Source organism: Octodon degus, unplaced genomic scaffold (assembly GCF_000260255.1).
Source record: "Octodon degus isolate 3935 unplaced genomic scaffold, OctDeg1.0 scaffold00148, whole genome shotgun sequence".
In the NCBI taxonomy this organism is placed as follows: domain Eukaryota; kingdom Metazoa; phylum Chordata; class Mammalia; order Rodentia; family Octodontidae; genus Octodon; species Octodon degus.
In genome coordinates, this window is record NW_004524724.1 from 917,983 (window position 1) to 939,551 (window position 21,569).

The 21,569-nt window shown below is 54.5% G+C and overlaps 1 protein-coding gene across 2 annotated transcripts in view; it reads left to right on the forward strand.

Moving 5' to 3' along the window:
• Window positions 1-2,592: 2,592 nt before the first annotated feature.
• Window positions 2,593-21,569, forward strand: part of Rspo2 (R-spondin 2) — a 140,113-nt gene continuing 121,136 nt past the window's right edge. For both annotated transcript variants that reach the window (XM_023702303.1, XM_023702304.1), the window contains exon 1: window positions 2,593-2,910. In XM_023702303.1, coding sequence (XP_023558071.1) covers window positions 2,820-2,910 — 91 coding nt within the window. In that variant the 5' untranslated portion in view covers window positions 2,593-2,819. The remainder of the gene's footprint in view (window positions 2,911-21,569) is intronic.

Consider the following 21,569-nt stretch of genomic DNA (forward strand, 5'->3'; position numbering starts at 1 on the left):
AAATAAGTGACTATGATACCACTTTTAAAGCAACAAATTAGCCTGGATAAAGCCCAGTCTGTGACCTCGATGAAGATTTTTCATATTAATTCAATTACATCATCCATAACATAATAAACGAGCATACACGACTACATGCAGCTAGCAAAATCGATGCTCAGTTTATATTTAAAAGAGAATACATATACTCTCAGTATGGACTCAGTGATCACAAATGCCAGCATCTGTCCCAAAGCAACTAAAGGACAAATTCTAGCCTGGAAGAGGCCAGGCAGCAGCAACAAATATCAACAATGAATAAAAGATTGGGGGAAACTTTAAAAATGTGAATATGGATATCTGATAACATAAAAGATAGGAAAACTCTAAATCAATTAGCTAATGAAAACAGGAGTCAATGCCAAAGTCAACCAAATCTGTGAACATAAATACTTACGAAGGATTCAGAAAACTTAAATCTATTCTGCTCTACCCAGGCACAAAAGCACTGAGCCCTGTGGCTCTTCACACTGGAAACGCAGCCATCTTACCAGAGAAACAGTACCGAGAGTAGCAGGAAAACGCCTTTTCAAATGCGACTTTCAGCAAGCTGTAAAGGACAAGATTCCAAAGTTTTAGTGCATAAAATTATTTAATACTTTTCAATGTACTAACAGACATCAACATGAAGTTAAAAGATGAAGGCCAAACCTGGGGGACAACTGCATCACATGTCACAAAACGTCGTGTGCACTGACCTATTCACGCTCGAAGACCAGTGCCCAGAATAACGTGCGATGCAGTAGATGGATGCGTTCTCAGGGAGCTCATGGCAAGGGCAAAACAATGGCGTAAGCATGTTAAGGATGTCTAATTTCATTAATATGAATTAAAATGTCACTGAAATACCACTTTTTGCCTCTGAGTATCAAAATAAAAACATGTTGTTCAGCAGATGGGTACAGGCTTTTTCCTGCTTGTCCACAGATGCCACAAAAAGCTGGGAGGACACCTGCAGCCCCAGGGAAGCCAACTGTGCCCACTGTCCTGCTTCTGGGAGGGGCATGGTGAATGTAAGTGACCCACACTGACGTTAGCTGAAGCACTGCCTATTGCAGAGAGGACAAAGATGGTTTGTTCCTGAGCAGAAGGCAGGCCCACTGGGGCTTACGCGGGGCGATCTCTGCAGTACAGGAGAAGGCTGCCTTGTGGCTCAGCCCAGCCCTGGCAGAGTGCGGGTGTCAGATGGGGAATAGCCATCTGTCTGGCCATCCGTCCGTCCGTCCCTCCGTCTGTCCATGTTTGCTCCTGCCCTGCTGCACCAGAGCTTCCTGGTGCGCTGGCCAGAGCACCTTCCCATCCTGGCCTGGCTGTCCTCACGCTGACAGGCACCTGGCGGGCCTGAGGGTCCTGGCGCGGCCTGGGTGCAGTGTCTGCCCACAAAACCGGGTTGCACGTTAGAGCCTGGAGGCCCTGTGCAGGGCTCTGGTGCTGGGCGTGAGGGTGAGGACTGTCCCGCTGAGCCCCATGATGAAAGGACACAGAGAGCCAGGGTGAGGGGTGAGGGGGCCGAGGGCCTGGGCTTGGGCCTTTTAGTACCAGGCAGGCTCCAGGGCTGATATAAGGAAATCCTCCTCCGTGAAGGGAAACGAAGGGGCCACGAGTCCACAGTCAACCTAGAGATGGGGAAAGGCTTTCTGCACCCAAGAACCGGCTGGCAGCGGGGGTGAAGGGGGGAGGGTGCGGAACCCCAGGTCCATTAGGGCGAGGCCCCCAGTGTAACAGGTCGGCGGGGGCGCTCTCCTGCGACAGGACGGACGTGCACAGAAACTTCCGTGATAGAAAGGCCACGCGCGACTGCGGACCTGGGGACAGGAACACACGACAGGTTCAGGCAGGGAGGGGAGGAAGACATGGGATGGGGACAAGGGGCACACAGGACCTGGAGGGGAAAAGGGATGGGACACTGGACAGGAAAGCTGGGACACAGGACAGGGACACAGGAGAGGGAGGGGACGGGCCCATGCTGCAGGGTCCTGGTCGCAGCGGCCTCCGGGGACATCGACCCCCAACCCAGCCCCGGACCTGCAGGCCTGGATGCCCGCACCTCAGCCAGTGTTCTGGCCGAGATTCCTTTCGGACCAGGACAGGACCGAGATCTTTGCAGCATGGGTCTGGGCTCCAGGGTCCAGGACACAGCGGCGACGCTAGAACAGGGTCGGTCCATCAGCAGCGGGGCTCCGAGCCCGCTCACCCGCGGGCCGGGGAGGGTCTTTGCGTCGCGCGTGGGGATCTCGCTCGGGCCGGACTCGCGGGCACCCCGCGGGCTGGATCTGGGTCGGGAGCGGCAGGGAAGCGCGTGTGCTAGTTGTCCGGCCTCACGCTGGCGGCTCCCGGCCACGCCCGAGCCAGGGCAAACGTGGTAGGGCGTGGTCTGCTCCGCAGTCTGAAGGCCGAGGCAGGAGGGCCCGCCCGCCGCCAGCCCGGGGTCCCAGACCGCCGCATCACGCCGGCGTTAGGACCCTGGGGCTCCGGGCAGGCGGGCGGCGGGAGCGGCGCCACCTACTTATAGCGCGGACCGGACCCCGCGAGCGCACTCGGCTGGGACCGACCGGGCGGCCTGCGGGGCGCAGAACCTCCGGGACCCAGCGCCGGACTGGACCCAGCCCGAGCCGACGCGAGCCCTGAGCCGCTCACCCGCGCCGGGCTCCCGCCTCCGCGGTCGCCGAGTGACTGCCCAACCGCGCTCGCGCCCCCGGCTCCTGCCCAGCCCGCGGGCGATGCTGTGACGGCGCCGGACCAGCGAGCGGACGACCCGGGCAGGGCGCCCGCCCGCCCCGATGCGGCTGCGCCTCTTCCCCTTCGCGCTCGTGCTGCTCAACTGCGTGGACCTCGGGCTCGGCCAGGGCCGCTGGCGCCGCGGGAGGCGAGGTGGGTCCGGGGCCGCGGGGACGGCGCTGCTTTCCCCCGGGTCCGCGGGGCGTGGGGTGCGGAGCGGCCCGGTGCCAGTCCGCCTGCGGGGGTCGTCTCCACCTGGGGCCCATCCAGGAGAACCCGGACCTGCGCCTTTCCGGGCGCCAGTGGGGATCTCCGTCCTGGGGAGGCGACACCGTGTGAGTTGAGTGACTCTGCGACCACCGGGGACGCTGCACCGCACCCTCTGCGGCGCGTGGATCGGACCGGTGGTCCGGCCCGCACCCTGCCGGTGTCAGCCCGGGGCGCGGGACTCGTTGCCCGCTGAGCACCCCGCGCCCCGCGCCCCGCCGCAGCCAAGGCCCGGGGTCAAAGAACCCGCCGCGGCCGCGTGGACGCGGGCTCTGCGGCTCCCGCGCACGGGTGCACGAGGCGCGCGGGTCCCGGCGCTGGCCCCACCGCGCGCCCAGCTGCTGCTAACTGATCTGCCGCTGAGGACCTGCGCGGCGGCGGCGCGTCCCGCGCGAGCGGCTCCCCGGGACCGAGCGCGATCCCCGGCTTTGCCTCGCGTCCCGGGCCGGCTCCGCTCTCCGCTCTCCAGGGCGAGGCTTCCCGGCCGCGCTCCGCGTGGGCCGCCGGGCACCGGGCTGGCCAGGGTTCCCGCCGGGGATCCTCCCCTTTTTCTTTTCCATATTCCATCTGCAAATAATCAAACCTTCACAGCAGCCTCTCGGAGCTCCTTTGGCATTATGTTTAGTCTGCTCTATGATCTCAGATGCTCCGTAATATCATTTTCTTAATGAAATAAAATTCTTGGCAGGGATCAGATAATTTAGTCAGTTAAAATCAATTGCATCCAGTCTGGAGTGGAGCGAATGTGTGCTTTAGCTCCGCGTTTCATTTCAAAACAGTCAGAGGACTGCGGGAGCACCGCGTTGGCCTCTGCTGGCCCCGCGGTGGGAGCGAGCCCTCCACCCAGCGCTCTTCGCCGCCCCTTTGCCCGTGTTTTGAAACAAAATCTTGAAATAGAAACGCACTCTAAGGTCGCGAAGGGCGGGCTGCAGCGTCTTCATTAGTCAGGCGGCGGCGGCGGTGCACCGCTGAGAGTGCGCGGCCCGCAGGCAGCCGGCGGCGCGGCTGAGGACCTCGACTGTGGTCCGAGCTGAGGTGACCCCGCCGCGTGGGTCTGTCCCGGGACCGCACGGGGGTTTCTTTGCCGGGCTTATTGGGTTACCTGCCGGGCCGTATCTCGGGGGATGGTTGTAAGCAGCACGTGGGGCTGAATGACTGGAAGTGGACAGGAATCCTGGCGTTTCTCGCACGCGGCACGCGATGACTTCACCTCACCTCTCCTGCGCTGCTGCGATGTGGCCCACATATTTTAGCCAGGGTTTAGGCAGATTTTCTCCGGCCTCTGACAGGTTCCAGATGTGTAACTGGGTTTCTGGCGGCAGGGCCGCACGCCTTGTGGCGGCTGGGAGCCACCGCTTCTCTTCCCTTCACCTCTCCCTTCCAGGAGCTGCTCGGCCTCTTCCCTGAAAATGAGGTGCTGGTGGCAAATGGCTTTGCGTGCTTCTGGCAAATGAGGCTGGAAGGAAAGCTGCAAACTCTTAAGCCATATAGAGCTAAATGCACTTATATTTGTCTTTTTAAAAATTAATGAAGCAATTTGGACATGCTTGTGTTTCACAAGTAGTTTTAAAGAATGCTTTATTTCTCATTGTGTTGTTTCCGAGCAGAGAGGCACATGGAGCATATAAACTTACACTTAAAGGGGAAGCCTTCAAGATGCCTTTGTACACATGCGTTCATCAGTGCTGAAGTATTTCAGAGAAGCTGTTGTGGTGTTTACCTTTGCAACACAAACGCATTCTCCTCCTTCGCTCTCCTTTTAGTCGGCTGCTTTGCGTCCAGGTGTTTGCATTAGCCTTGCTGCCCACTGCATTGCGTGCAGAGAGGTCAGAAATACCTCTGACTTCTCCACTGAGGCCCGTGAGTGTCAGGGCAGGTGCTGCCTTCCTGGGTCCCAGCGTGTGCTCCTGGGACACCTGATTTGCTCTAAAACCGGGCCTGGTGGCCCAGCATTTGCAGCAGTCACCCCTGGATAGGATGCCCCTAGTTCCTGAGGACAAAGCTGCCTCTGGGTTGGTGCAGAACTGGCTAGGGCGTGGATTGTCCATGCCACTTTGCTTGTCTTTCCTCCATCACAACTGCCCTCCCCTGGGAGCTGGCCACTCTTCCTTGCTGGTGGGAGGTGGGTGCTGGGCCCTGTCCTCCCTGCGCCCTTGTTGATGACCCCCAGTGCTGGAATTCACTCTTCATGAATGTCTCTGACTCTTTCTCCTCCTTTCCCAGACAAGGTATTCTTAGAAACTTTGAAATCAGGCCCCACTATTTGGTATTTGGAGCAGCGTCAGGTTCACGGTGACCGTGGGCAGCAGGTATAGCACTCTGGGCAGGGGCACGGCCTGGCACCTATCCCTCTGTTCTTCTGCCGTGTGGGGATGGGTCTTCCCAGCTGGCTTCTTCTCCTCTGCCTGTGTCATGGCTTTGGCTTCTCTGCGTTCGGATCGTCACTCTGCCCTGTGGGTGGGATGCCAGCCCCTGCCCTGTGGCCCAGGGACTGTGCCTTCCTGGCTGATGTTTCCTTCTTTCTGTCCTCCCTGGCCAGGTGCTCTGGCTCCTCCTGTCCCAGCATCTGCATTGTGGTCTTTCATGTCATTCCCCCTCCCCCGCTGTCCCACTTCCTGCTCCAAGCCAGGCCGAGGGTGAACCCTGTGCTCCAGGCTGGGTGCCACCCGCCTCCTTCCCACTGTGCTGCCTTTCCCTCCCTGGAGGTCACAGCCACAGTCTCCAGACAGGTGACTCCACCTTGTGGGCCAGTTGGATGCCACCACCTCAGGGAAGCACCCCTGGAATTAACCACCGACTTCCCAAGCCCAAGCCAGGAGTGCTGTCCTGCTGCTCTTGTGCTGCTCTTCTAGGACTCTTTTCTCCTCTGCAGCCTGGGTTTTCCAGAGCTTACAACCTGGTTGGAGCTGGACAGAGAAGCCTTGGGGAAAGGATTGCAGGTTCAGAAGCACATTTTTCTGGAACAGAGGAAATATGAGGTTGGCATCCCCAACCACATTGCTGGTATCAGTGCATAATCATTTTGGGGGAGTGAAAAGCCAAGGCATTTGCCTTCCTGCTGGGCATTTGTACTAACAGCTCGGTGAGTTGGTGCCTGTGGCTCTGGTCTTTACCCTGTCATGCATGGCCTTGGGACAGCTGTGCCTATTGTATGCATTGTGATTTAGGGGTGTGCCCTGTAGGGGTGTGTGGACTCCTCCAGGACCCTGGACCTCCCAGCTGCTTAGCAAGGGATGCTGGTGCTGGGCCTCAGAGCTGACAGTTAGAGGGCAGAGCTGGAAGTACAGCCCAGGTTTTCTGGTGGCTTTTCTTGTCCATTGTGCACATTTAGCATAAACATAAGAAAGAAAACTCCTCTCTGAAACCCCTGAACACCTTTTAGATCAGACTATTACTGGATCTCAGCACTGCCCATAGCTCCTAATTACTAATAAAGTGACTGATACTAAACAGCTGAAAGCTGAGGGGTGGAGTAATTAAGTGACAGGTCTTTAGTAACAATTTGCATAATTGTTATGATAGATTTTTGGATCACAATTCTTGAATTATAGGGACCTCTTTTATTTCTGATACTCCAAAGCAAGAACATGTGCATAGGTGAGTGTTTGTGTGTACACACTGGTGCAGTGTCTGTTCTCATGTATGTATTTATAAGAATGTGTGTATTATGCTTTTACACATCTGTATGATATCACCTTTAGAACATCTTTTTTCTTTTTTTGTATTTAGTACAGGGTCTCCAGGGTTTCACTGCACAGGTCAGACTCAGCGATCTTCCTGTGTTTCAGCCTCCCAAGCGCTGGGATTAGGCGTGCACTAGCTCACCCAGTCTCATTTTCTATCTCAGCGTGTGTGTGTGGGGGGCAGACTGGAGATGGAAGCCCTGGCCCTGTATCTGCCTAAGCAGGAGCTTTCATCTGCTATAGAGCACCTTTGAAGTATTACAGTTTTAATGCTGAGGCCGAGGTAGAAGCAGCACTGTGGACTGGAAGTTACCTTGCTCAGCACATTTCTTTTGAGCATAATGATGCATATCTGAACTCGGGGTTCAGAAGTGCGGTCCAGTCTTCTGGCCCTCTAACAGTAAGAGGCCAGCTCTGTTCTGCTTGCCTCCGGAATACAGGAAGAGGCAGCGTCCCCAGCCTCGGAGCGGCCCTGGGTCCGTCCTTTGAATATGTTCGGAGACCTCAGCTCTGAAAGCGGACCACTACTCTGCAGTCGCTGGTGCAGGTTCACCTTCTAAAAGCTCTGTTTTCCTGGAGTGGCTTTTCAGCCGTTCGCCAGGCGTGTGCTTGGTGTCGCAGGCCACAGTGAAGGCGGCTTCTTGAAGCTCACTTCAGTGATCACTTAGTTACCTGGCCAGGAGTCTCTTCCTCAAATACAACCGCTGTTAACTTCTCTCCAACGTCACCTAAACAGTTTAAAACACACGGTGTGAGGGGTCCTGAACAGGTGCCTACATAGGTGGGGACAGCTGCTCTAGGGTCCCACTGGGCCCGGCCCTGTGGGCTGGCGGCGTGGACACAGGTGCTGCTGCCCAGCGGGCCGTACGTCGGTCCTCTCTGCACCGGGAGGTGGCGTCCCCCAGCCCCGGGAGCGCGTGTCGCGCGCCGCAGCCAGCTCGGCCGACAGAGGGCGCGCTCTGCATTCTTTTCAGAGCGGCTCCGGGGCTCTGGGCGCTCTGGCTGCAGACCGCTGCGCCGCGAGCGCCCCAGGACGCTGCGCAGGTTCAGGCTGCTGGAGCCCTCTCGCGGGCCTGAGACCTCGCTGGAAGGCGCTTGTGAGACAGACTGAGGCTGGAGGTCGATTCCAGCTTCCGCCTCCGCTCTGGAAGACTTCGGGTTTGAAAAAGTGTTACATGAATGCTTTCCGCAAAGTCCATGCCTCGGTGTCCAGGCGGCGGGCGGGCGGGCAGGGCGGGCTGCCAGGCGACGACAGGCTCATGCGCTCAGTCCTTTGCTAGTCTGGATCTTTGTAGACAGAGCCTCGGATCTGCCATACATCAGTCCTTTGAGAATGGTGACAATTTTCTTTTCTTTCTTTTTTTTTATATATATATTTCCAGCATATCTTTCAAAAAATTTTAAAAATTATTTTAAAGAGAGTACAAAATAGTATTAAAACAGAAAAATTACAAGTTATACAGAATTTATCTTAACACAATAATGGGAATTTCACAGCATTTGCTGTACTGCATAGTGTTGTCTTTAAACTAGTTGATCATATTACCAGATATATGTATACAAAATTGGAAGAAGAAAGAAAAAAGAAATGTATACAAATTAAGAAGAGAAATTGGTCAAAGAATTGAAAAAAGGAGACAGAATAAATTAAGCATTAACTGCTCCTTTCCACAGACCAGCATAAATCAACAGCACAGTTGCCCAAACCATCCTGTAGTGTACATAGACATATCTATTTTCCCCTACTCCTTCTCCTGTCCTTCTCTTCAACTGATTCCTTCCTTTTGAATAGGTTCATTGCTTGTTTCCAGTATCTGTTGTGCCCTTCAGCTTTTATTTTCTTTCTCAGATTCTCACACTAAGGAGACAATGTGATATTTGCAAACATCTAATTATGTTCACTGATTTATTTCTCTTCATAGTACGGTCTCTAGTTGCATCCATTTACCAATAAAAGACTCCAATATAACCCATTTTATAGCTGAATAATACTCCATTGTGTACAAATGCCATGCCTTCTCCATCCATGCCTCAGTTGGTGGGCATCTGGGCAGTTGCCAGGATTTAGCTATGACAAATTGCAGTGCTATAAACATCAGTGCACATATATCGCTGTGGTATAATGTTTCCAGTTCTTCTGGAAAAATACCTAGGAGAGGAATAGCTAGTTTGAATGGAACCTCCAATCCTAGCACTTTAAGGTATCTCCACACTGATTTCCATAGTGTTTGTGCCAGTCTGCACTCCCACCAACAGCAGAGAAGGGTTCCTTTTTCCCATGGCCCCTCCAGCATGTTTTACTGGCAGATTTCTTTTTCTTTCTTTCTCTCTTTCTCTCTTTCTTTGTTTTGCGGCTAGCTCAGCCTGCCCTGGGGGCTGCGGTGACATGGCATGTGATGCTGGGGATTAACCACGGTCACTGTGTGCCTGCCTAAGCTTGCCTGAGCAGGTGCTTCAGACTGCTGAGCTATCTCACTGGCCCTTGGCTGACTTTTTTATTTTTTGGGTTTTTTTCCTCATAATTTTATTGAGAAACAAATAGCAATGAGACAGTTTCAAACCAAATTGGTAAGACAGTTGCAATAATTCACACATTGCACACATTCTTCCTAGTGGTTAATTGCTGTACAAGATGTGGACATGATATCCTATTTACAAACACCATTAGAACAAATCCCTCTATTCATTAAGAGAATGTAACTATATATCTATCCTAACCACTTTGAATACACAGATACAAAATGGACATTCATCTATATCCCCTTTTTTTTGTTAAGTTCCGTTATTTGAATATTATAGGTGTGTAAACTCAGCAAAATATTCTAACAGAGTCCAGTATCCCATACCTTGGCTGACTTTTTGATGTTAGCCATTCTTTCTGGGGTGAGATGGAAGTTCAGTGTTGTTTTAACTTGCATTTCTGGAATGACTAAAGATGTTAAACATTTTTTCACATATTTATTTGCCATTTGTATTTCTTCATCTGAAAAGTGTATAGTCATCTCAGGTGCCCATTTTTGGATTGGGTCTTTGAATTTAGGGGGCCTGATTCTTAGAAATTCTTTATATGTTCTAGATAGAAGGCTTTTGTTGGAGGGACAGCTGTCTATAATTTTTTCCCAGTTTGTGGGTTTTCTTTTTACTCTGTTGGAGATTTCCTTTGAAGTGCAGAAATTTTCCAAAAGGATGAGATCCCTATTGTTGATTCTTTGAAGTATTTCCTGTTTAGTTTGGTTTTTGTTCATGAACCTCTACTTCTATGTTTTTCAGATTTCTACCTACATTTTCTTCCAGAAGACTTAGTGTTTCTGTTTTAATGTTTAAATCTTTGATCCATTTTGAATGTAGTTTAGTGCATGGTGGTAGATACGGATCTAACTTTAGCCTTTGGCATATGGAAAGCCTGTTTTCCAGCATGCTGAGTGTGTCCTGGGTGCAAGACACGTGTCTGTGTGAGCTCGAGCCCTGGCCCCTGCACGACAGGCTGCATAAGGGTCTTGTCCCATTCTCAAGTGACCCTGTGAACAGCCTTGTTTCTCTCACCATAAATTAGATGAGGAGAAAACAGCAGAAGGGAACAGTTTTCTAGGACATCTCAGAGCAAGCAGGCATAGAGCCTGAGCTGGCCTGGGCTTCCAGAGGTGGCCCTGAGCCGTGGAGGTGGGTGTCCCATGGCTGCTCCAGGGGTCCAGGGGTCCTGGGGCCCTGTCTCTGGAGTGGAGCCCTGCCTGGCACTTCTGATAGTTGTTCTTTTGTCTTTGACTCTTGCCGACATCCTGCTTCTCCCTTGTTGCCCAGGGAAATGAGCCTTCTCCTGACACTCCTGCTAACCTTAACAGCTGCTTGGCACCTGCCTGAGATCTGTGTATTTTCGGTGACTCCTGTGACCGCACACCCTTTCCTCTGGGAGCTCTGAGCATCTTTTCCCCATGTACATGGCTGTCAGTCACACTCTGACCACATTTCTCATGGACCATGAGGCAGCCGATGGAGCCTCCTGTTGCCCATTGGTTCACATGGCCAGGAGCAGCCGCTATGAATGGGTCAGAGCGGTTGGTTTCCCCATTAGAGTGCATCAGAGGGTTTCTGTGGCTCATGTAAATCCTGGCTCTTGGGCAGCCTGTGAGGCCCAGGACGCCCAGCCTGGCTGCCTCCTGAGGACACTCTTTTGACACTAGACATGCTGCTGCCTCCAGGCCTTTGTATAAACCAGGTTGGGGTCACTGCCTACAAAGCTGTCTCTGTTCTTTCCATGGCTGGCTTCTTTCCCAACACCTAGAAAGAGTTCCAAAGCAGCTCATTTTTCTTCTTTCCCTCCTTCCGTAGTAAACCATGAGTCCTGGGCCTAGGAGGTGGGATACAGGCCCAGAAGTGTGTGCAGCTTGCCCTCACCCCATGAGTGTCTACTGGAACTGTGCTCTTGGCATCTCACTTCCTTTTTAGCATTCTAGAACCTTCTATGTTTCCATGGGAGAAGCTGCAGGACACCAGGTTCTGGTGCAGTCCCTGCTAGTGTGGCTGGCATTACAGTGCAGTTGAGATTTGAGGCTTCGCCTGCCTCTCATTTCCTGGACGTGGGGTGGCAGGGCAGGAGAGTGGGCGCTGCAGGTGGCAGAGGTGGGTCTGACTCCCAGAGCGGGGCCTGCAGGAGCCAGGGTGGCTCAGTGGGTCGAGCAGGACCCTGTGGTGAGTGCAGCTGCTACCTGCATGACTGCTGTGCACTGGAGAGGGGGCAGCGGTGCAGCCCCCCACGGAGATCCAGAAGGCACAGACATCACGTCCCTGGTCCAACGTGCACCCACAGTCCCTCGTTCTGCGATGCTCACTTGGCCCTAACAAGTGTGTGAGTGGGAAGAGCTTAAATCCCCCTTTGGCCTGGCACTCTTTTTATATACAAAGTTTGGACTGAATGGTCCTGAGTCCTGTGAAGGAAAAGAATCCCTATCTATGTCTTCCTTTGGTTCAGAATCTTACGCTGCTCTGGGTTCTTCCATGTCCTCCTTACTGTGCCAGCTGGTTAGCCCACGTCTGTGGTAAACTGGGCCTGCACACACCTGCCCCGGAGGAGCCGTAGACACAGGTGCGTGCCTCATGGTTAGCCTGGCACGGACAGGGCAGGGACTGCGCTTGGCACTGGGCTGAGCCTACGGCTTGCCCTGCCAGAGTCCTGGCTATCTGCTTCACAGCACTTGCAGTGAACTTCCGGATTGCAGCTCAGGAGGAGGCTGGGCTGGTGTTCGATCCCAACGGGTCTGCATTCCGTGAAAGGACTGCACCTTGCTAGAGGGTAGATGTGTGCACAGTGGGGCCAGCTCTTGCTGGCCATGGAGCAAAGCCCAGATAACAACACAGCTCCTGGGAAGACGCGGGACTGGAGCGGAGACCCCGGCAGCAGCTCTGCTTCTCTGTGTCCTCCAGGTCTTGCAGGACCAACCCAGATGTGTAGCATGAGCCACATTGGAAATGAGGTTTGCCTGCTGCTCGCAGCATGCACTCGAGCTCCAAGCCACGAGTCAGCAACATCTTATCGCACAGGCTGGCAGGCTGTGAGCTGCCAAGCAGCTGGTCTGCAGCTCCTAGCAGGCATTGCAAAGAGCACAGTGCAGCTGCCGTGGCCTGGTAGAAGAGGGTTTGCACTGACCGCTCTCAGGGGTGCGGGTGTAGGAGCCCGGGTGGGTGGAGGCCTCACTGTGACTGCATCTTTGGGGGACTCCTGTGGTGGGAACCTGCACCCCTGACCATCGCGCTCTGTCTCTGAGTGACCACCGTATTCTCATCTGTGTCCTGGGCCCCCTCCCAAGACCCCCTATTGCTCGGCACAGTGGAGGGGGCCCACCAACTGAGCTGCTCCCTGGCTTCTGAGCCCAGCAGCATTTTCTCTAAACAACGGGAAATGAGTAGCACTCTCCCTGTTTCTTCAGCCACTGCCACCTGGCTGAAGCCATAGCTTTCTATCGCATGAAGCAGCCATCTCCTCAGGAAGCAGATTTTTCCCCTGTGGGCTCTTCTCTCTCCAGGACAGCCACAGCCTGAGCCTTTCCTGTGCTCACGGGGTCCTGAGTCCCCTCCTCCCTCCTGGCAGTGGGTTTGGGCCAGGCCGCTGATCACCTGTCCTCTCCAGGAGGGTTCTGAGGGTCCAGGTGGGCAGCAGTGTCCTGAGCTTGGGCTCCCTGCTGCGTGGACTCATTCAAGGAGACTTTGTGAATGGCCTAGTGTGCCTGTGTGCTTTAAGCAGAGCACTGTCTTCTGACTTTTGATGAAACTAGAATCAGTGAGAAGAGCAGAACAGATATCCCCAGATGTGCCACCTCGACTGGGGTGTCACCCCCTTGTGCACAGCCTCAGCAGTCTCCCCATGCATTTGCACCTCATCTTCAACATGAGCTCTTTGTCATGGTCCTACAAAAGAAATCACCATCTAAAAGGATGAATTTCACTCTTACACAAACTTTTTTTTTTTTTTTTTTTTTTTTTTTTTTTTTTTTGCGGAACTGGGGATTGAACTGAAGCCCTTGTGTTTGCCAGGGAAGCACTTATTCCACTGAGCCATCTCCCCGGCCCCCTTACACAAACTTTTTAAAATTTAGTTTTATAACGAACTGATCTATACAAAAATTCTGACTATCTTATAAAAGCTGGTATCCCAGAAATTAAATGCCAGTGGGTGAAGAGAAGTTTGTTTGCATCGGGAGTCTTTTTTTGGAATGGTGCAAATTCTACTTGAAAAGCAGTGCATATGAAACAGACACTCCCTGGACACACAAAGGATTTGGATGGTGCGGAGTATGCATGACAGCAAGTGTTTTAAGGTTTTGTAATGCCCAGGTAAGGATGTGAAGGGGCCTGTGTGCTCCCCACACACATCACGTGTGGTAGGTCCCCAGAGCCTGAGCGCCGGAACTCCAGGTGGGTGAAACGCCACATTTTAAGTGCTGGAATTTTAAGAACCAAAATTGTCACTTTTAAATGTTTACTTTCCTGACTTGAATGGATTTTTCTGGAGTGTCACTGCTACTCTGATTTTCTGCATGTGCTGGTTTTAGCTGCGGTCATGCTATATGGGGACCCGAGGTGAAGTGGTGTGGACGGGCAGCCCTGGAGTCTGCTCTTTGAGGTCCTTTGGGAGTTCCTTCCTCATGGGCTGCAAAGCCATGTGCGGAGAGGCGGGCTCTCCGTGGACCACCAGCTGTGGCTGTGTCCCGGTGTCCTCCAGAGCCTCATGGGGCTGGATCGTTTTCCTCTGGGAGGTGGCTGGATCTAGATTGCAGTGTTGGGACTGAGGTGCAGCGACAGAGGCTGGCAACTGTTCGATCAGTGCCCTGCTCACACTGGCACCCACAGCCTGGATATGACAAAAGGGGCAGAAAGCAGCCTCTTTCCTGGGCTTGCTGCCATGCTGCCTTCTGTCCACTGCGATCTGTCTCTCTTCTGTCATGTGCCTTCCCCTTGAAGCCAGCCAACTATGGACTGCAACCGCCACAAACTGTGAGCTACCTAACCCTTTTCCTGTTTAACTTTGGGTATCAGGTGTTTTGTTCCAGCACCAGAGAGGAAAGATGCTAAAACTCCACCCTAGTCTAAGCTGCTCCACCTGTGAGCACGTGGCATTCCTGCCTGCTGGGTGCTGGTGGCCGTGGGGACCTCCTCGGGTAACTGTGTTGGGGTGAGGGGGCACTGCTAAGGGGTGGCTGGATCTCGAGCTGCCACACTCACTGGTGGGTTAAACCATGGATGAGCTGATGGCTGAATGAGCTGTTATTTAGGGGTGGGGCCAGGTGGAAGAGGGGCATCACAGGAGTGCCACGTGGCGAGGCATTTCCTCCTGCTCTCCCGCCATGCTGGGTCTGCCCTGGAGTCCGCCAACCATGGACTTGGCCCTCCCAAACCACAGCCCCAAATCAACCTCTCCTCCAGTACGCCGTGGTCTCAGCACCGCGCAAGGTGGCTGACACACCAGAGCACAGTAAGGACACAAAGCTTCCACTGCCAAAGGTTCTGCACATAAATGTAAAGGAGCAGGCCCTTTACACGGAGACGTTCCTTAACGAGCAAAGACAAGTCTTGGTTGTGTCAGTCCTAACTGCCCGGTACCGTGGGTGAGCTCTGGGCACAGGCTGGCCGCAGCTCTCCGCACAGCGTGCAGCGCTGCTCGTTCACGGGCGGAGAAACGGCTCTCGGCAGGCTGTCGAGACGGCTTGCAGTGTACGGCGCTTCCGCCTTAGTAAAGTACGTCATAGAAGAGAGCATTCCTGAGATGTTCGGAGGCACGTGAGGGCGGAAGGAGCGAGCCTCGCCCGCGCAGCGCACCGGACGGCTGCGCAGCCGAGGGCCGCCGGCCTGGGGCCTGGTTCTTGCTGGAAGAACACATACTGTGTTTAGTATTTATAAGGTTTATAACAAGCCTGCGAGTTTGGGTGATATCTCCGAGGTGGCGTCCAGCTTCACACTAACGAGCGGCGCGGCCTCCCGCGCGACGTCCGTGTCCTGTCACGTAGGGTGGAGGGCAGCGGCGGGAGGGCGGGAGACCCACGGGAGGGCCCGCGGCTGCCGGGCGGCGCCCCTGCACCCTGGAACCCGCGCTCGTGCCTGGGCGCCAGCGTCCGACTGCGACCCCCGCTGCTGCTGGTCCCATTCGACCGCGCTCCTTTTCTAAACTTCTTTGCCCCCCCCCCCCGACTTAGAGTGGGCTGCTGTCCTTGGCAACTGAAGGGATTTATTTTCCATTCTGTCTGCTACTGCCTAGGTAAAAGCTGAGAATTTTGGCTGCACAATTAGATGGCTTATTTCTGTGGCCTGCCCTTAGCGATCATACTGGAAAGGGGATTCTGCGGTAAATGTTTAAGCTTTTGTCCATCCTCTGTATCTCGTTGCGTCCTGTTGAGTCCACGCCCCGGATCAGGTTGAGTTATAGACCTGAAACGCGGTCTGGCAGACGCCTGGGTGCCGCCCGGAAGTGGGCCGTGCTAGGGAGGTGACACTCGTTTCAAGCCACATAACGAGAATCCGAGAGGAGCTTTCCTGTCCGGTTTTAAGATTGTCCCTGCTCTAAGTAAAAGGCTTATGGAGACTGATCCTGGTGGTCTCACGGCTGGGCTTAGTTCTGTTTCTGGGCTTCCTACCATCTTCTGACGGTAATGGTTTCGTCTACCAGGAACAGACAGTGGTCTTCGTGCCTAATCTTTTGAATAGTCTAAAAAAATCCTTCTTAAGTGTTTCATAATGTGTGCGGCGTAAGGAAGTTCTAATGGCTCTTGGTTTGGGTGTTTCAGAGGGCAGTAGTACCCCAGACATTATAATCCAAGATAAATGATAGCACATTTTATCTTTGAATTTGTGAAATCTTACTCCACTGCTCTGCAAATGTATAAACGTTTTCTTTTCAAAAGATCCTAGGCTTAAATTATGGCTGTACATTAACAAATGGTTTCCATACTTCAGGGACCGTGTGGGCACGGCTTCCTGCTAGCCATTGCCCACGTTTGCATCGTGTGGAACAGAGCTGGGTGGTTAGTGTTTAAATTCTGCCTCTCCTGGGGCTTTGCCATACCAGGATAAGGGGTGTTGGGTGCTTTCTGCATATTTACTGTGTTGGGCTGTGAGACAGAGCTTCCTCGCTTTTGTGGGTAAAGGTGGCAGTGCAGAAAGGGAGACACAGGCGGCTGTGTTTGCTGCCACCACTCGGCGGGGCGTGTGCTCCTGCGGTGCAGACTCTGCCTGCCTGCAGCCTCCAGCTGAGTCCCTCGCCCTGCTCGATGGGGACAGGGAAAGGCCTGGCACAGTGTGGCGCCGTGCCACGCATGCCGGGGTCATGGACCCTGGCTGCCTTTCGCTGTCCAGGGGGTGTGCGCAGTGCATCCCTGACTAGGGTGGCCAGTGTCCCGCCTGGGCAGGGTGCGCCCTGTGGAGCGCTCCGGCCGTGGGAGTCTTGGTCTGTGGGGCCAGGGAGTGCACTCTTAGCATCTTCCAACCTGCCGAGTTACAGCATCACGTGTGGAAGGAGCCCCTGTTCGCTTGGATTTTAAACCCAGGAATCCAGTACCTGTGTAACTGCAATATGGGAGCTGTTCCTTGACTTCTGAACCCAGGGTTTCCCCTTTGAGCACTCCTGAATCGCCCCGTCCTGGACTGGAGGAGCTACGTCTCCACCCTAGAACTGTGCCTAGTCCTAGGGACACATACCCCGTTCCTGGGACGGGGGCTGTGGAGCACTGTGCTCCCGAGCTCCTATGGGTGTTGTGCATGGTGGCGAGAGTGGTTATGTCTGTAAACCATCAAAAACATTGCTTTTTAATTTACTTTTTAGTGGAAAGTCCAGATCCCGCCCCAAAGGCTGATGGTGATGGTTCCAGCGCGGCGCCGGCTCCGTGCGGCCCTCCTTGCTCCTGGTCCTAGGCTGTGCAGCAGCCCTCCTCCCTCTCCCGCACTCTGCCCTGGGGGCTGTTCCCTTCAGACCGGAGCAGGTGGCTCCCTGACTGCTTCGTGCTCGCAATCCAGTTAGGAGACTCGGTCAGGTTGGCAGGGGCCACTTTAGTTCTCCTTCCTACTGGATGGGGATGGGAGGACGCAGTCGCAGTACAGGGCGGTGCTGGGCTGCCTGAGGTGTTCTCCGAGAGCTGACTGTTACCCCCGTTGTGCTAGCATGGTTGGTGCCAGCCGCCATCTCCTGCAGTGCCTTAGCAAAGGAGCGGCATCACATCTCAGACACAGCTTCAGAAGCGGCTTTCCTGGGTCCGCAGTGTGAAGGACCCTGAGGACACAGGCAGGGCGGTGGGCAGGTGTCACCCTCACCCCTCTGAGGACTGACTGTGCCCCGAGCAGCTCTTGGCAGAGCACACAGGAGGTTGGGAAGAGCGAGAGGCCAGACAGCAAAGGTCCACCCCGGCCTCTGGTTCTCTGCATGCCAGCCTGCTGTCTGAGTCCTTGTGGGCTCGAGAGCCACATGCCAACACAGCTCCTGCTCTTCTGGGCTTGCATGGTGGCTCTGTGGATCCTGGAGCCGGCTCCATTTTCCTGGATGCCTTCCTCCTCCATGCCGGGCTTTTCGCTGGCTCAGTGGTCATAGTGGTTGAGGACTCTGACTCTCTGGAAGCCCCGTGCTTGGAGACATCTCAGCTCTTGGGGTGCGATGGGGAGCTGCTGCCCTGGAGGAGAAGGTCCCAGAGCTGTGGCTCCAGGGGGGACAGGAGCTGCAGCGAGGGCAACAGACACTGGGACCTAGGGAGCCCTGGAACCCCCAGCAGAGTGCAAGAGGGGGCGGAGATGGCAGGGAGGTCTGGGGTCTGGATCCAGGCTGGCCAGCTGCCTGGGGGCCCTGAGCTCAGAAGCAGGGCAGTGGCACGGCTGGCTGACCATAGGCCTCCTGGGCGTGGTCCTGTGAGGTAATGCTGGGGGCCTTGTGGGGAGGTTCAGACTGAGGGATAAACTCATAACTGTGTACCGCAGCCCGAGTGCTTTGAGGAGGGCCCGGACGGGGCGAGGCTGCTGAGGCATCTCAGGGAGAAGCAGCCTCAGCGGAGCGCAGCCCGCCCTTGGGTGTGAATGCGATTTAGCTGCTTGAGCCGGGTTTCTTTAGCTCATCTGGTTCACTCTGGTCTCTGAGGACAGCAGAGTGATCTTGCTGGTTTACATGGCTGGATTACTTCCAGGCAGTTTATCAAGGTAAAAGGATGTTGCGTGTGAGCCCACGCCTCTGAGCAGGTCACCTGGTCCCCGAGGGCTGTCTGCCCAGATGCTCGGGCCATGCCAAGCTGAACAAGACCAAGGAAGTGTTGACATTGCCAGCTGTTCCCCTGCAGCCTGGGCTGGCTCTCTATGGGCGTAACTGAGGCTGCACATAGTGCTGCAGGAGCCCAGGCCCTGACCCAGGTAAACTGAGGCAGGCCTCTGGGCCCCCAGGCTCTGTGGGCATGAAGCACAGATGTTCAAGAACCAGGAGAAAGTGATGCTCACCATGGCCTTGTGCTATTGATGGGAAACTGCTCGCTGAGGTGATTCCCCAGAAGGCGCTGACAGGAAGCGCAGCAGTGAGCTCACACCTCACAACCTGACACGTTCCTCCTGGGAACACAGCACACAGCAGCTGCAGTGTGATGGTGGAGCTTGGGTGCAGGCCTGGAGCGCCACACTGAAGCCCGCAGCAGCAGCAGCAGGTGCAGCGCCGTCGCCGTCTGAGCGCAGCACTGCAATTCACGCAGACTGCCTGCAGAGTCGCCACTTGGGCTGAGTCCCCTAGGGTTTCCTCTGCAGCTGGGTCAGTGTCTTCATCCGCAGCCTACGTTTTCTTTCATCCCCTCTCCCTGCCAGCAAGCAAGGCCCATCTCGAAGACGTGATTTTCTAGAAGAGCCCACAGTAGATTTCCGTTTGGTGTAGCACTTTTATGTGCTATGGAGGGGGAACTTGACACTTAGAGAGAAAGACTGGTAACTGTAGTGCAAATGTGAGGAAGACGCAGCAGCCGGCGTGTGGGGTGTGAGGGTCGTGAGAGCAGAGCCAGGCGCTGCGCTGGGCGTCTCCCCTGGATTCAGCACGTCTCCAGCGTGGGCCGATTCTGGATTTGGCGTCCGTGTGGCTTCACTGCGACAGCTTTTTGGCTTGCTGGGATTGAGGCTTAGCTGCTGGTGGCCAGGAGGAGCATGAGGTTGAGATCCCCCGGCCTCAGCCGCCCGGTGCTGGGCTCCTCAGGCGGGCCTCGCGCCCGCAGCTTCGTAGGCACCTGCCAGCTGTGCGCCCCGCTGCAGCGCGCCTCACTGTCTAGTCGCAAAGCGTGGCTCTCTCGCAGCAGTGCCCTCATCGTACCTTCCGAAGCTGGCAATTCCTGGGAATCACGGGACCACTTCTGTTTCCTTTTCAAAGAGAGTGCAAAATGATAAAAAGAAACAACATTAGAAACAATATAGAATTTCACTAAACAAAATAAAAGGAATTTGACAATGGTGGTTGTATTACATATTATCATCCCAAATTAGTTGGTTAGGTTACCAGATATAAACACACAAAATTGGGGGAAAAAAAGAAAAACAGAAAATTTAAGCATTAACTGCTCCTTTCAGTAGACCAGCAGAAATCAGTGGTCCGATTGATGGTCCATGCTGTTATATATATATCCTTGTCCCTGTTTTCTTTTGTCTTTTTCCTCATTCCAGTGATTCCTTCTCATTGAACAGGTTCTTTCCCTTTCGCAGTATCTACCGCACCTTTCAGATTTCGTCTACTCTGTCAGGGGCACTAGGGAGACAGTACGATGCTTACACAGGGGGTCTGATTTATCCCACCCACCAGTGTGCTCCCTACTTACCTACTGAAGCATCCGTTTATCTATAGAAGTCTCACGTTTATCTTTCTTTATAGCTAAAGAATTTTCTGTTGCCGTGTAAAAATGCTGCATCTTTTTATCCATTCCTTGGCCAGGGGGATTTGGGCTGCTCCCAAGATTTCGCTGTGACAATGCGCTGCTGTAAGCATGGATGCGCATCACTGCAGCATGTTTTCAGCTCATTCCAGCATGCAGTTTAAGTCTGAGGCCTTGTCCTTTCCTCAACAGAGAGCCTGACTGAATACATGAGAGGCGTACGTGGAGCTCACTTTGCTCCTGATGCAGCCAGAGCGAGGGAGGGGGAAGCCCTCACCCTCCCTTGAACCTCACCTACTTTGGCTTCTGATGTGCCTGCAGAGGCGCGGGAGTGCTCCCTGCTTCCAGCAGGAGGGGCTGCCACCCGAGGGCGGGCATGCTGCCCACCGTGTGCTCCCGCCATGCGTGCTTTGAGGAGGGATTGCGTTTTGCAGCATGCTCCGCACCAGTCAGATGCAGTGGTCTGGTGTTCTCAAGTTAGTCCTGCCACTGCTGTTGTGACTGCTTCTGGAGAAACGTGGAGAGAGAGCCGTGGCCTGGGGGTGTGGCTGCGTTAGCTCCAGGTGCAGAGGGAGGGCAGAGGCCGGGCTTGTGCTGCCCTTTCTGCTCTCCGCTCCGCCCTGCTCCTTCCACATCACTGACGCCAGCACAGCCAGGTCCCTGTTCTTTAGCCACTGGGAAGGGTCTGGGAGCATGGTGAGGTGGTGAACCCTGACCACTACAGAAGGTCTCTGCAGGACTGTGCGCTGGGGACCCAGGCTGTGCATGGATGCAAGAACCCAAGGGCCCACAGCAGTCTCACTCTGGGCACATGGGTGTCGGGGTGGTGCCCTGCTCTGGGTAATGGTGAGGAGGTGAAAGGATCCTGGGGCAGTGTGAGACATGCAGCACCTTGGGCTTCAGATGGGGAAGGAAATTAGGGGCAGAAAGGCAGGGAGGAAGCTAGGTCAGGCAGCCTCCTGGAAGCACGTGCTGCAGGTGAGGCACAGTAAAGGTAGGGCAACAGAAGCTGGACTTAGGTGGGCCTGGCTTCAGGCTCAGCTGCTCCTGAGACACTCCGCAATATGCAGGGCAGTGACTGTCCTCGCCCTTAGGGCACCTGGTCCCAGCCTGTGGCACCCGAGGGGCCTGGATGCTGTGGTCCAGGTGTGGGCTCCTGACACCTCTGCTCAGTGCCTTCCCTTTCCTCCTTGTCAGGCTCCTTCTGGAAATCGGAGGCCAAGTCCTGTGTCCAGCAGACTGCAGGTCACCCGCAGGTGCCTGCCGCTCCCACTCGAGGACCTGTCTTGCCTCGATCTGCAGAGAGGAGGAGAGGGCAGTAGGGAGAGTAGCTCACACGTCTGGTGCTAGTGACCATATCTGCATGTGTTCACCCATGGTGGATCTTGAATTTTCAGAATGTGAAGTTAGTCTTTCAAAAGTGTTTATGTCACTTATTATTCAAATTATTCAAAGTCTGGTGACAATGTGTATATACCTTTTATTCTAAAAGAGCCTTTTGAAAATAGGAAGA